The following is a 16,431-nucleotide window of genomic DNA, read 5'->3' as shown; positions in this document are numbered from 1 at the left end:
GAATCAGATACCGAACAAGCTGTGAATGACCAAGAGACAAGTCCAAGAACAAGGAGCAGGAGGACAAGGAGTGACGAAGCCAGTTGGCCGGAGAGAAGGAGAAGGCCAAGCTTAAAAGCAAATCAAGAGAGAACCCTTGTCCCGATCTCTGAAGAGTCGGATCAAGAAGAAGAAACTACAGATTCAGGTTCTGAGAGTCCAAGAAGATCAAGAAGGGTACGTGTGCCCTGCAGAAGGTACGCCACCCCAGAGTGGACTTATCTAGCAGATGTCTTGGGGACAGAAATCTGGGAGAGTGAAAGAAGTGAAAGTGATCGATCTCGATCCATTTGTGGCAGTGGAGATATGGATGTTGACGCCTGGACTCGAGACTGAGGGGTTACTGACTTTCACACTTCCCATACCCCCATACCTAAGTCGGATCAAAGATCTAGTGCTGAATCGATTACAGTTTCTGACTTTTGGTCATCAAATACCAGAACAAGAAGAAAAAGTCATTCGTTTTGAATTATTGGAACATGTTATTAAAGCTGCAGGTACGAGAATAATTGTAGATGCATAAAGACTTTTGTGTTTAAGCTATAAAGAAGAAGATAGCCTAGCGCCGAGTGGAAAGAAGAATAAAATTAGAGGACGGAGAAGGGTTAGGGTTGTCTATTGCTGAAGATAAAAGACATTGTTGTGAAAAGAGACTTTTGTTGATTAAGAGTGCTTCACAGACTGAAAAAGCAAACAAAGTAAGACAAAGACTTGAGAAGAAACATTTCTTTGAAAGAGAAAGAGCTACGCTGTTTTGATAACATGGAGAATGGCAACCCAAACCGAAAAGCAAAATGCATAATAGGTACACTAATAGCAGTAGTAATTTTTCTTATTATTACAGTAGTTACCACATCGTACATGGTAGGACATGAAACTGATAAAGAAACAGCAGATGTAAAGCCTGTAACGACTTTGAAACCTGCTCTTGTTGGGAAGAAGGAGGAGAGCAATGTCATCTGTGAAAAGGCGTTACTGGCAAATGAAGCTCGTAGGTTACATGTAGACGAGTCACAGGGAAATTTTAGGTCAAATGCATATGCCAAGCTATTGTATGAGTATATCGATGCCATGGAGGCCAAAGAATGCTATGTTTGCATGCAATTGCCGGCTTCCGTAGACGAAGGCATCAGATATCATCATCTCCCACTGACTTATGGGATAACATGTAGTTTACTGCTCAGTATATTTTATGGTAGAGAAGGATTTGAGTACTACTTTTCAAATTATGATTCGGTACTGCCTGAAGTCCCGAATTATAAACAAATGAATAAGTGGGACTATTATAAAAAGGAAGATCGATTAGCCAAGTTCTTTCTTCCTTGGGATACACTAGATACTTCATATGCACGCAGAAATAATCTGACTTGCAAAGTGTCAGAGGTAGAGAAAAAGTTCATAGGACAGGTAGATGACCGATACAGAAGGCAGAAGATTCTAAAAATGTCAGGACAGTGGAAAACAGATTGGACTGAAGAAGAAAAAGCACACAAGAAGAAGGGTAGCAATGGTCCAATAGCTTTGGATAGAACGCAGAAAGGAAAGTTATGTTTAACTCGAAGCAAAACGTATTATGAGAGTGTATTTGTAGGTGAAGTAAATTGCGAACATGCTTTTAGATTAGAGTACTATACGAAAGATTTTATGAAAGGGATGCAAGCGATTCCTAATGTATATTTTGTATGTGGAAGAAATGCCTATGTAAAACTGCCTGACAATTGGTATGGTTCGTGTTACTTGGCAATTGTCTTCCCCAAAATATATCATGCAAAGGATTTAGCGATCATAGAAGGAAAGGCTTCGACAAGAGCGAAAAGGGAAGTAGGAGATGCAGAAGTAGTTGGAGACATATTTGGAGCAATGTTTCCTATGTTAGGTTTGATACTTAACGATGTTAAGATCAGGAGACTAGCTACAGTTGTAGATAGATTATCTGCAAGTACTGCAAGGTCATTAATGTTAGTAGAAGGAGAGATGCAGTCGATTAGGGCAATGGTTCTTCAGAACCGACTTGCTTTAGATGTACTGCTAGCAAAAGAGGGCGGAGTCTGCAAGGCTTTGAAGGTCCAAGAATGTTGTACTTACATTCCAGACAATTCAAAACCACTTGAGAAAGTCATACAAAACATTACACAGATACATAAAGAAATTGAAGATTTATCAAAAATAAATGTTTGGGAAAAAGTAGGTCATGGAGTAGGAAAGGTTGGAAGCTGGTTTGCCAACCTTGGTAAAAGCATTGTGTGGTATATACTAAAACCTGTATTGATAGTATTGATTTGCATAATCACATTATTAGGGTTAGTTAAATTGTATAAATGGTATAGGTCGAACCGGTTACAAAGGTCCATGAGAGAGCAAGAAAGGAGATTAGCTGCTTTACAAGATCAACAGTACAAAAGCTTAAGAGCTCTTGAAACGATAAAAAGGGGGAATCTTGTAACTAGTTCTGTGTAAAGGTGTTATTCAAATTGCATTTAGTGATGACTCCTAGAAGTCATCAAAGGGGGGAACTGAGAGAGCGCAATTTGAATAAAACGTATATCCGGACCATATTCACAAGCATATCGCATAAACGTAGAATCTATAACGTGAAGTTAACACTTGTAGTGTAAAGTTAGCCGATGTAACCAATGTATTTGTATCTATTCTATAAAGTGTATTAGAATTAGAAAGGCCCGTATACATAGTGGGCTAATATAGAAATGTATATTAATGCTTAAGAATAGTAGAACGTGCAAAACTGAATAGACGTGTGTAACATGAAACAGAGAAAACAGCGAAACGTAAAGTGACGAAATGTGCAGAGAATGTATAGCACGACGTAAGCAAGAGAATATAAATGTTGCGTTATATGTAGAATGTATTCACTTATAAGCAAACAATTTGCTAAATACGATTATATATAAATGTGTGTTAAAGGTTATACTGTGTAGAAAGCTTTTTGTAGGAATGTTAGAAAAGGTTTAGGTCATGTGTGATTTTAACCTAACTGACCGAGAGTTCGCAGGAGTGTAGTCCGCTGTATGTAATTTAGTGGGCTCACAGGAGTCGTGAATAGCCTTGATCTGAATGTGCGAGACAAGAGTCAAAGGTCTTGCTAGATTTAAGGTGACAATGCTGGACGAAGTTTATGGCCTAAACGTGATAAGAGACGCTTGGAATTTGAGTCTTGTTTAGAAATGACCGTTCACAGGACCAAGCGAGGTTACGAATACAGCCGTAAAGAACTAAAGGTCTGTTGAGGTGATAGACTTTGCTCCGAAAGTGTCAAATGAAATGTCAAGTGAAGTCACCAGCAAGAAGACGAAGATGGCGTCTAAGGAGAAGGGTCAACTTAACGGACGACGAGAAGAGATGAAGCCATGGAAAGAGCAAAGAATGACATCATGGGGAAAGTACGTGGTGGGCGTCGAAGGGGCGTTCCACCCATACTGTGATTGTGTATTTTAGGGACAGTACCCCGGGGAGAAGATAGCGAAGAGCTCAGAGCGCAGATGACTTGAGCAGATGTCCTGAGAAGTCAGAGAGAAAGAGCAGAGCGCAAGAGAGCAGTAGGCCGAGGACCCTTAGAGAGCGGATGGGTAGGCAGAGAGGGTACTGCTTCTCGATAGAAATTACCATTAGGGGTTAAGAGAGTTTGAACTTCTTTGGAAGTCAAATTGCTGACACCTTTTTTAGGTAAGGAACTTGCGAAGTAGGGATGTCACTTAGTACAGAGTAGGGGCAGAATTAACTTGTCTATTCTTTTGTAGATGACGCAACAGGACCACATTGTATCTATGCTTTAACCTGCAGATTTGGAATTGATTTTAATTGTATTCTTTTGTATACTTATTGAATCTTATCCTGAGAGGATTGTATATGCACTTAATTCTGATTTTATATAAAACTTTTAAAAACTTCATCAGTTGTAAGTGGTCCTTCAGAGTTGCGTCAGTTTATGGGGTTTATCTAACCTATGCGGGATTTGTCTTTTACTCAATGACAGAAAATAACCGATCCAAATTGATGAATGAGATTAGTATCTAAGTGATCAAAAGCGTATCAAAATCTCATTCCCCGCAGGTCCGTAACGAGGTATGCACCATCTTTTGTCAAACACCAAGGCTGTTTTTTGTTTCTTAAAAACAGCAGTCACAGACACAGCAGAGTTCTTTATCAGCAATCCAAGTTTATTGCACAAAGGACCGGCAAGCACACTCGTTAGATATAAAGGGTTATAAAATCATTCCCAATTTTATTATGGTTAAAATAAACTTAAGATCCATTAAAAATTGCACCTGGTATTTAATATTTAATATTTGAAGTGGTAATGAGCCCCTAAAAAGGAGGACAGAGATAAGAATATCGAATTGATACCATATAGTTAGGCCCACTAGAGGGCTCGATCCAAATCTAAAAACTTCAATTTAATTTCAATTAAATTAAAATAAAATTAAATCCAATTAAAAGAAATTCCATCATGAACAACGTGTGGGTGACAAATGAGATAGTGAAATATCTGTCCTCTTCTCTGATAGGGTACAAATAAACAGTGCGCACTGTTTTTCTGCCAATTGCGGCAAAATAATGAAAGATCTTTAGATGTGTACTCATCTACCACACCAATCTTAAAGGGCCGAGTGACATTAATAAGTATTAAAACCTTTGTAGAATTGGAAGTAATATCCTAAAATAAATGTAAATACCACAACTCCAAATGTAAATAGGCACTTAAAATATAAAGAATTACTACATCTCCCATAATACATCAGGTATGGAGTTTTGCTTGGTCAGTAATCACATGATGTGGGAAACTGTTTTTATTGTCTAAAATTGTTTGCAACCATGTAAACGTGATCAAGCTATCTAGCATAGCGAAACGCGTCGGTTGTCTCCAGATACCTTATGAATTAAAAGACTGAATACTTAGGAACTTGACAATTTGTGAGTGTGTTGCACTTTATCTTTGATATATATATATATATATATATATATATATATATATATATATATATATATATATATAAAATTAGGCAAAGCCTAATGCATTTGCCAGTGCTTGTTTTTTATCTCAAGCTCCTCCATTGCTCTTGTGCCCCTCACTGCTCCCCTTATCATTCTTGCTTCTCTCTGCAGTGTTAACTTGCAGAACACTGACAACAAAGAGAGGTGCTGGAATGCCAATACTGACATGATGAACAAGCAACTGCCTGCGATCGGAGACAGGGAAGGGGGCATATATTATAGCCCCAAGCTTTTCTGCAAAAATATAGCCTAGTCACTTTGGCTAGTATATTGATTTCTGATGCCTCGATCAGTTTTATCTCCATGTCAGAGTACCATGCTTTCCTGTGCGGGACGCACAAGTAATAATCGGGTTGGAGCAAGGCCCTGCAGTCAAAACTGGTGCCAAGGTGCCTACTGGCTATTCAGACTTGAATGTCTCAAGTTTCCCCAACATTAAGTGATAATAAGACCAAGCTTTTATAGGTAGGTTCATACCAAGAAAGAAGGGACGGGGATCCTTCGCCAATTGAACTTGGTCAAGCAATCTCTCCTAAACTAAATGTAACTTCCCTGGGGGTTTCCTTGAATTTTCAATTATCAATGCATTTCCAGATAAATACACTTACTCCCTAATCTTTTTTCCAATTAAAGACTTTGGAAAAAGCTTTTGGTTTCCTTCCAAAATAATCTGCATACCTCATGTATTCATTCAAAAATTGATTGTTGTGATCTTTTGTATACAGGGTTCCCAGATTTGACTCTCAAACAATTGCAACAGGTTCAAAACTATGCAGTAAGAATTATTTTGGGGCTCAGGAAAAGGGCATCTATCTGAGTAGCATGTACGGCCCTACATTGGATACCAAATAAACATCAAATTGAATTTAACACTTTATGCCTTATTCATGTTTTTTTTATGATCTGGAATTGTTCCCATAGCCACTTGATTTTCACGTTAAAGATCTCAATTATAACTTCAACCCAAAAAGACTCTCAACATTCGTCATCCAAACGTTTTATAAATCTAGGATCGGAGGCGTGCCTGATATGTTTTCACAGGAACACAGGATTTATCAGGGTATGGCTTTACACATTCCCAGTGTGAAGTACCCACATTTGGGCTTCTGTGAGTCCAATACAAATCTTATGATAATATCAAATTATGCATTGTTACTCTATTTCTTTGTTCTCTTAAGTGAGGCATATCGAATAGATGCTCAAGAATCACAGACGCCTAAAATGGGTTTTGGCCTCATTACTTCGAAATAACTCCTAAGCATAAATCTCCTTTTATGCGTGTTTGCTTGCACATGAATGCATGAGTATGTGTGTGTGTGTGTACGTGTGCGTGTGCATAGTTATATTGTTATAGTTAGGTTCTGAGTACTTTGAGAGAATCTGATTTTCCCTGTCGATCTCTCCTTTAGGTAGATACCTGGAAAGCACCTCTTCCGAGTCGTCTTCTCGTTCTCAGAGTCCTCAACTCTTGAGCCCAGCCAGCTCCTTTGGCCCATTCCCAGGGAGTTCTGGATTTTCTCCGCAATCCAGCTGCACAAAGTAAGTAGCATTCAGAGACATGGGAGATTGAGTCTCAGAATCCATGTTGCCTAGGATTGCAACTGTGACTACTAAATTGTTTAGCCTTCTTCGCCTCTTGTCCCTTTGTCAAATAATGCTCCTGTTTATTATTGTCCATCTTCTTTCTACAAGTGTACCTTATAAGTTAATCGTCTGCCCATTAGCAGCATTTTTATTCTTTGTTTACTTCTAGTTGCTGTCACCATATTTCACTGTTAATGCTCATTACCTCATACAGGGACGTCTTTTGATCCAATACATTATATATTGGCTGCTGTTTCTGCCTTTATATAATGGTCGATCGCAACATCCTACCAAATTTTATTCCTATAAACATTTTGTGACTGTTTTTCATAAAGTTATATTTTGGAGACCTGCAGAGAGCATTGTTTTATCTAATATTAATACCTATTTTGTCCCATGTCATATTTTTTCCATTCCAAAGAATATTCATTCATATTTTTGTAAAATATATATATCAAAGTCGGCGCTGTGTCTCTAAATAGTCAGTGTGGAAAGAGCCTACTATGCAATTTAATGAGAGAATGATATGTCTGAGTGTGTAGACATGAGGAACTCCTTACTGACAGCTCAAGGAATTAATGGGGTATGTTGAAAAAATCAATAAGGTTGAGATGGGTAACTGCTTATTGTGAGTCTGCCCCTAACACAGAATAGTTTGTTGACAATGTCAGGTGTAGCTGTGGTTGTAATCTTATGGTCACCCTACACCACTGTCATGAGTAATTTGATAGAGCAGGACCAGTTATGTTAAATATGACAAAACTGGGGAGGAAGCATTTGAAAGCTGAATATTCCAATTGATGTTGGAGGAAAAATCATTTGAGGAAGGTTGCATGACTGTCTAGCAATGTACTCCACCCTGCGGAAATATAGTCCTATCCATATTGTCACTACTCTAATTCAAGTTATTTGGAGGGTCAATGTATAGGATGGGGAGTGTCTGAGTCTTCATAAGATCCTTTGGTTTTTCATAACTCTTAGGGCAATTTAAAATAATAATTAAAATAATTTGAAGGTTAAACCTTATTGGTTTAATTTAACATTAAAATTGTTACAGAGACAACTAGTACTTAGTTAGTAAATTATGAATTAGCTTAATCAAATTAGTCAAAGTCATCATCTGTGAAAGGGCTAGCACAACACCAGTCTTTAAAGTAAGTCAATAACAAGAACCAGGTTTAAGCAAAATAAACAGACTGACATAGTGAAAAGTCTAAGTATAAAATGAATTAACAGACTAGTGCAGGGTCTGCTCTATTTAGAAGCCCAAGTAAGTCCAAGTATAAATCAACAGACAAACTGGCATAGAGCCAGCATTCAAAGCCAGTGCAAACATGTCTGGCGCATCTCCCAAAAACGTGATCTTTCATAGGGTTTTAGATAGAAAAGCCACACAAATGTAAATACTTCTAATGGTCAGACAGGGTTGGTCTAGCAGTCTATCGTGACATTAGTCAATATCCATTCTAGTACATGGGAACACCTACTTCACTGCATATTATTGAATGGGGTACACATAGAAAATAAAGGCAATATCATCATGTTTATATAATACACAAATATAATAGACAGTTTAGTTAATGAATGGTCCACAAAAAAGTATTGAGAAAGAATCCTGAATCCTACATAGACAAGAACATTCTGAGCATGGCTTCATCATGAAGAAAGAACATTAATACAATTGTGCTAGGTTGTACCAGGCAAAAAGTGTCACAATTGGCAGCTATGGCAGTGAGCTATGGGGATATACAGCAGTGAAGGGCATCCAGGTGGCAGAGAATAATTTTTTAAAACAATTATTGGGAGTACCAAAGGGAACCTCAAATGTATTCGTTCATGAAGAAACTAAACTCCCATTCATCAGCGACACGTTAGCTATCCACCCTTTGCTTTTTTGGTTAAAATGCTGGTTAAATAAAGATCTTACCCTAAATCACCAGCTACTTAATGAGGCCCTGACTCTGGATAACATGCTTAAAATTCCCTGGCTACAATATTTGAAATCCTGCTTTAACGACCTTGGACGACTGGATCTCTTTTTAAACCCTGAAACGATTACCATCGAGGATGTGGTCTATGTTAATAAAACCTTTTCCCTATGGCAAAAATTTAACAGAGAAGGTGCAGAACTGGTTAAACCTAGTGTTCGTAACTTCATGTTACTTAAAACCGCCCCCTTGCTGGAACCTTATCTAACATGGCCTATTTCATCTCATGAGCGGTTTCTGTTAACCAGATTCAGGTTTAACCTTTATCACCTTCTACTTGCTGTCTACTTGTTGTAACTCTTTTAGAATGGCGCCGGCAAGCTGCCAGCGCCATTCTAAAATAGTTAGAAATAGCTTCAACAGGAAGCACTAATAGATAAAGTAAAGCAGGTGCTCCAGTTGAAGGTCAAATTAAGTTACACAATCATTAATCACCCCAAGTTTGGGGTGATTAATGATTGTGTAACTGAATTTGAGTAGCACCTGCTTAACTTTATCTATTAGAGCTTCCTGTTGAAGCTGACTTTTGTAACTATTTTAGAATGGCTCTGGCAGCTTGCCGGCGCCATTCTAAAAGAGTTACAAAAGTCAGCTTGAACTTTTGACCCAATCCGTTCCTGGATTGCGAATTTACCGAAAATCCGCAAAATCCACGAGCAGAACGGATTTTCCGCCCATGCTTAGTATTTATTACTTCACATACTCACAAAAACAGTTCTCAAAGGTATTGATGTAGATCTACACACTAGCTGGCCCAGTATTCTAAGTGTGTACTTCTGCACTGGGAGTGTTTACAACTGTGTATATATAGTTCAAGATTTTAGATGTAACCTTGGGGAAAAGAAATTAAAGGAAAAAATAGACATATGACTTCAGACCAAGCAGACACCTATACCAATTTTTTTTAAAAATGTTTCAAAAAGTAGTAAAACATAAAATAAAGAAATGTAATATAAAATTGGTCATGTGAATTTAGACTTTCAGACACTAAAACAAATCACATTACAAAAATGTAGAATAACAGATGCACATACTTAAAAAATTGCAAACAGGTAGCATATTAATCAATGTTTTATAACAAATGACTCATCTGACATCTAACCATACTCTATACACACCCGAAGACACATCATAACTTATTGCATATCTGAAAACACATAAATGCACAGACACACACAACAATACAACTATACCTGATGGTTGGCTCCACAACATCTCGTAGCCCAGGCTTTAGGATTTTTGCACCCCCAGTTGTGATGTTTGTTAAGGGGTGTATTATTTTCCTCAAATGATACCTGTTCCCTGTTATTTCAATTTACAGTCCTACAAAACATGGGTGGAGATCTCCGTCTACAGCATTTAGAACTACATTTGACCGATTTGTGCCAAAAATATTCACCTAAATTTACTTATAGACATTTTACAGTTGTTTTTTGAGTAGCACGTAGCCCCCACCTCCTCATATACCGGTCTGGGGACAGCTACACCTACTACTAGGAGTACATCTCAGCATTAATTCCGTTTATGAAATATTTATACACAGGTGAAGGAGTAAAAGTATGTGTAAATCTCAAACCTTTGTGAATTGGGCCCCAGAGCTTTCAGAGAACCATCTTTTCTTATTACACATTTTGCTCAATGAAATGAGTCATGCACACAGCTTAAAAAATATTTGAAATCATTATGAAGAGACTGGGTCTCCCATTGAAAAAGTCAAATGGTATGTAAATTGCCCTTATTTAGAGGTATTACTGAACGCAAGCCCCTAAAGACAAAGGGGGGAGTCGAGAGACTAGTCAGTTTTGCTGAATTAATCATTTTAGATTCACAGTCTATTATAATTTTCCCACCTAGAGGTTGGTCGGAAATGTGTATCTATCAATACCAATATTTGTTTATTCAATTATTAATTAATAATCCTAAAAGTATAAACAAGAAGTTTTAAACAATATCATTTTCATCCTAAAAACAGCCATATTACAAATTCAAAAAATTAAATAGAGGTGCAAAAGATTACATCTGGCATTTTCATGTAAACCAGAATGTACAAGAAGCAGCATACTTTGGCTTTGGGGGAAAAAGCAATTAGGCATGTATAGCAGCATTCATTTTTAAGGCACACTTTATGAAAGACACTGCAGCTATAAAACTGTTGAATCTGATAGTAATTGTAAGTACAAAAAAGCTGGTCTATATAGGTAAAAGACTCTAGATTTTAAAATAGGAAAGATATATTTTTCGCTGGAAGTAATATGTCGGACAAAATAAAACCAAGTGGACCAAGGTTTGTTGCAAGGTTCCGTCACAAGGACACGTTAAAATGGAATTGCTATCATATTGACCAGGAGGGAGCAGGGACTGCCCCGTATTGAGCCCAATCGAAACCTTGTGAGAAGGGATCTCTCCAATGGATTTTTAACCAGAGTAAGCTAGGGCTCTGAGCCTGGAGTGGTTTGTATTATCTAACAGGCTCTTGCTATTGTTCTATCCATGGTCCTAGATTCCCTTATTCCCATAGTTTGTCTCATATATATCTCCTTTATCCTCTCCCCATCCGCTTTAACAATAGATTGAAGAGCGTTATACAGGTCAGTATGACCGATTTCAGCAGACAGTTTTTTTATATATGCCAGCCATCCTATCATATCCCCCAGATCACAGAGAAGACAGTCATTCATTACTCCTCTCTTAAAAGCAGTGTGATCCCCACTCCAGACAGAGATCCAGAGGAGTAAAGAGCTATTTTTACAGGATCTTCCACAAATCCCAATCCCAACTCATCATGCATGAAGGTACTAGGACTTAGGGGACCAGCTCCAAGTAGTTTTCAACAAAATCTATTCCCCTCTCACTGTAATTTTAAACCATTATGATAGCCCCAGATGGCTACCCCATACATAAGGACTGTCAGGCATTTAATCCTATAGATCTGTAAAAGGGTAACTATAGGTTTGTTTCCTATTGAGGAGGCAAAAAACTTAAAAACAGCACAACAACCTTTATTAAAATGTTGGCTTCTGACAGCCATACATAGGCTCCAGTTTCTTTGTTGGTCAAAAAGGGACACCCAGGTATGGAGAAGAACTTATTGGCGATATTATTTTACCCTTAATACATATGGGCCTAACTTTTGAGGTGATTTTCCCGCAAATCATAATATGGGTCTTGGGAATATTGGTATCTAGATCAAGATCATCCATAACATTTACAAACGTACCTACCAAATCCCTTAGACCATTAGATGTGCAGGATAATAAAACCGCATCATCTGCATACCCCAGAGATGGGACAAAAGCAAATTGTATCCTGGGCATATCCTTGCCGTTTTCTATTGAAAATATATTCAAGCCTTTAATGTATAATAGGAACAGGAGGGGGGCATTACACAACCTTACCTAACACCTCTAGGTAGGTTAAAGGAATCCTTGCACTCCCCCTTATGGCCAAATCTAACAGTTACTGATATCTCTGAGAGCATAGCTCGCTGAAAACCCAGCCGAGTTTGTTACAATCCCTTGTCAAATAAAAATGGACCATAGCTTTGATCTGTTAACTTAGTCGAAAGCGCTGCTTAGTTCCATGAACGCTAAATGGATGGTACTTTTCTTTGCCACCACATATTTACCTATCATTATCTCTAGATTTATGCATTGCTCCATAGTTCCCTTACCCTCCCTGAAGCCATACTGTACTAGACTCAGAATATTACTACTATGAGCCCTTTCCTCCAACCTCCCCAAAAAACTTGTCCGGTCACCTTTAAAATCGAAATTAGGAAAAGAAATTGGTTGGTAGTAACAAGGGTTCTGGCGGTCCAGTTTTTTTAAAAAAATTGGTGTCAATAGTGGCACACTTCCTTTAGTATTCCTCTAGCTGCAGTTCCATTAAGGATATTTGTTGTCAGAGGGGCCCAAAATGTAATATTTTGTTTATATAAATCCATTGGGATTCCTTCCAGGCCCTGAGCCTTATTGGTTGGGTTAGTCCTAATCGCCTCTCTTAATCCCTCTAAGTTGAATGTTAGAGGTATGGGAAGCTCATGTATATCTCCTGCACCTTCATTGGGCCTACTTATGACCCCCGAATAAACACTTAGTGTTGTGGGCATTGTCCTGCGGAGATATTATTACTTATATCATTGTCAGCATGTGAGGGCAAATCTTTACCCCTAATTATGTGCCAGAATCCCCTAGAATTTATCTTGACGCAGGCTGTCATTAATCTGTCCCATGATTCCTCCCTTAGTGTTTCTTCCAATGTTGTAAAGCCTCCTTGTCTCTTGATCGTGCCAGTATAACTTCTGATTTATGTATTAGCCTGGTGTTCACTCTCGATCAAACCACTCAGATCTGATTAGCTTCACTGGGGCGGAGAGGCCTTTCATGATCTCCTTAATAGATTTAGTGAGGGTTCCAAAAGTTTCCAAGACCTTCTCAGGAGGAGGATCAATCCCAAGCTGTGGGTTCATAAGTAGTTCTATATTAGCCACAACAAGGGACTTAAGTAACTTGGGGGTCTGAGTAGTATGCCACCTAACTCTATGCCCCTTATCTACAGTTTCCGTCCCAGTTAAACCAGGGTTAGTGATACTTGCTTCACTCATCGGTATTGGAAGTCCGAACACTATAGTGTTGTGATCACTATAACTGGTGGATATGATATTGCTTGATGTAACCCATTCTGCCATTGGCCTTGAAAAAAAGTATAGTCAATGGTTGTTCTCTTACCCCACACTATAAAGGTTGGTTTGCCACTAAAATTCTGTCCTACAAGCGAACCTAAGTCCATGGTGTCAGTGCGACCTAAGGCTCTTATCATCCGCTGGCCTCTATCATCTGCACCAGCTATAAAGCTATGCTGCACTTTCTTTGTAAAAGGATTGTCATCTAAGTTAAGTTGGCCTATCTTAGCGTTATAACCCCCATTAATACAAGATTAAAACACTGTAGCCTTTGAAGGGCTCTAGTTTTAAGAGTATTCAATACCTTGAATAGCTTGGAGGTTTGGCAGCCCAAGGTTATCACTTCATTGTAGAAATTAACCAAGAAAAAATTCGAATTCCGACCTGCCACTCCCCATATAACCTGAATCCCAGTGTGCTTGACGGGGATAACTATAATTTTGAATAATTTAGATATATGGATCAGGATAGATAGGCCAACTTGTGCTCTACAACCTTCCCCCCTATTGCAGGGATGTGGAACGATTCATATCCATCCAATAAAAAAGGGTTTGCATGCCCAGGTTTCTTGGAGTGAATCACGTCATATTAGTTAACCAGGCATAGCCATTCCGGTCCATCACTTTAGTAGTTGCACCTGTGACATTCCAACAAAGAAAGCTAAGAATTTGGGAACTATTTTCAAGTGATTTCAGGATACTGTTCTTATTTTCTTGGGCAAATGTTGGTAGCATATTCCCCTTATTACATTCAGGTCAAAGTACAGGATTTCCACATAGTCAATCGTTACTATTCAGACCTGTCAGTGGAAGGTATCGATTGGTAGTAGTCAATGTTTCTCTGATTGGTCTGGATGTGCTCATTTGGTGTCCTTGGGTGGGTCTGGGTATAATTGTTTGTTGGCCTCGAATGGCCATAAAAAATCATAGGCATTTGAGAGTGATTCACTCATTTGTCAACTGTTGGGAGCTTTAGCTAAAAAATTAACCTCCTTGTCAATGATGGGTCTCTGCAATTGACCACAATGCAGCCCCCTCTACATTGTTTTCTTCCCGGTACCACCTACTTTACCCTTCTAACAAAAGAAATATCCATGTACACTCTTTTTTTCATTTATAAAGTTTTGTATAGGGCAAACGTGACCCTTACAGATATCAGAGCGCTTCACAATTTTGGGTAAGAGGGATACAATATTGGGAGGAAAAATAATCTTTACATAATTATGCAAGACGCTTGCAGGACTCCTGTAGGTATCGGAACTCATTACTAAAAACAGGCATTTAACAGAGCCAATGACAGACCTTGTTTTGTAACTGCATATTAGATTTACTAGAGGATGAAGATATCTCAGGGACCCCTGTCATTGCTAAAACATATGGGTCACATTCAGGGGGAGGTTTAATATAGGCAGATTATCCTTCTCTTGTGGATAGGAACCCAAGCCTTCCTTATCGTTCCTGTTGTTCATTACTGCGTCAGCTGTACCCCCTTCTGTCGGGCTTGAATTCGTATTTGACAGTCAAGCTTGCTTTGGGGCCGACCCTAGAGCGTTAGCAACCCCACTCCTCTGAGCATGGGTACTTGTTTTTGCATTTGAACAGAGGTTAACCTCATCTATTTTGGCCCTTACATGAGTGGCCTCACATCCCCTCTCAGATATATTGTTGCTTTGAGCACCAAATGTTTGATCAATTTTAGAGGTTTAAGCTTCCACCATTAATTCAATCTTGTGCATCTTTTCATATAGAGCAAAACACATATCTATTATTTGTTTAAAATTATCATTATTCAGTTCCCAGTTAATATTGTTCGTGTCCTTATCCAACTCATTTCCAATGGCCTTGGGCAGCTACTTTTTCTTGGAGCCCATGTGCTTGATTTCACCATTATTAGGCATTTATTTTTACATTACACACTATCATCTGGGAGTTCAGTCGCCCCAATAGCTGTCCAATCAGCATCCTGTACGTCAGATGTGGAGGGGAAAATTGTTAGTGCTGCAGTAATTAAGCAGTTATTACTTTGATTGTTTGTGAGTTGTTTGGACAGTTTGGACTGCCCCCAACCTCCCGCAAACTCAGACGTCGTTCGGCTATATCAATTTCTCTTGATATTTCCCCCAGCCCTCTTGCTAAATAATTGTCCAATGTGGCCATTGGACGGGGCTTAATGGGGCTTCCCTTTCCCTTCCCCAAGGCATGTTTCCGTTTACCCATTATTCTATCTTCCTAAGCTGGGTCCATGTTGGAAAGAGTGGAAAAGTCACAAAGAATTGCCCAGCCTAGCCCAGCCTCTTCCGGGCTTTGACTGGCCGACTCTTGGTCCGGTCTACACCTGGGCATGCATCTGGTTGCCTCCCGCAAAGCAGGATTTAGAGACGCACCTCTGGGCGTGAGCTGCAAGGCGGTTGGAGTGACGTCTGCCGCAGGCATTTCTGGGGCTTGTGGTCCAGCCCCAATCTGCACCAGAGGTACGGGCGTCCCCGAAGCGGGAGCACCAGAAAAATAGACTTCTGGTGTGTGCAGCAATTCATCAGTGGCAGCAACTGCCCCCGCGGTCTCTGGGGCTTGTGGTCCTGCTCCAATCTGCACCAGAGCAACGGGTGTCTATCTAATTTAATGTACAAACTTTTTACCAATTGGGGAAATTCAAAATGGGCTAGCCCGTCTTTAATGAGACCTATGATGAGGGCAGTGCTCCACAAAATTATATATGATGGCATTTTTTGGTTTTTATGGTCTAGAGAGACAGCTTTAGCTGTTTCGAAAGCCTCATGTTTTACTAATCATTCATAATGAAATACAGAGAGCCATTGGCTGTCCTACATTCAAGCAATGTTTTTTTGTCTGAGCACATATGTCTAAAAAGTAGCCTTGTTCAGTGCCAAGGCAGGTTGCACAATCTTTTCTTTCATTTTTGCTGTCATGTCATTTTTTCATTGATTATTGCACCGGACGTTTTTACTTATTTCCTTTGTAAATGTAAGCACACACTTCAGACTGCAGCATTGTCACTTTTTATTACTTTTGATGCCTAATCCATATGTTTTCCAAGAAAATAAAGAAGTTTTAAAAAAGTGCAGGCTTGCTAAGGAAGACCTACTTGATTTGCCAATGCTTGCTTTTCCTC

General features: G+C 39.0%; 1 protein-coding gene across 1 annotated transcript in view; it reads left to right on the top strand.

The window, feature by feature from the left end:
• The window catches only part of LOC147685416 (syntaxin-binding protein 4-like), a 1,262,048-nt gene that overhangs the window by 323,680 nt on the left and 921,937 nt on the right, over positions 1-16,431 (top strand). Inside the window, exon 7 of the mRNA XM_086939784.1 lies at positions 6,459-6,588. Coding sequence (XP_086795910.1) covers positions 6,459-6,588 — 130 coding nt within the window. The remainder of the gene's footprint in view (positions 1-6,458; positions 6,589-16,431) is intronic.

Source organism: Lissotriton vulgaris, chromosome 10 (genome assembly GCF_964263255.1).
Source record: "Lissotriton vulgaris chromosome 10, aLisVul1.2, whole genome shotgun sequence".
NCBI classification, from domain to species: domain Eukaryota; kingdom Metazoa; phylum Chordata; class Amphibia; order Caudata; family Salamandridae; genus Lissotriton; species Lissotriton vulgaris.
The sequence above is the reverse complement of the archived record's forward strand: the minus strand, read 5'-3'. Positions and strand labels throughout refer to the sequence as shown.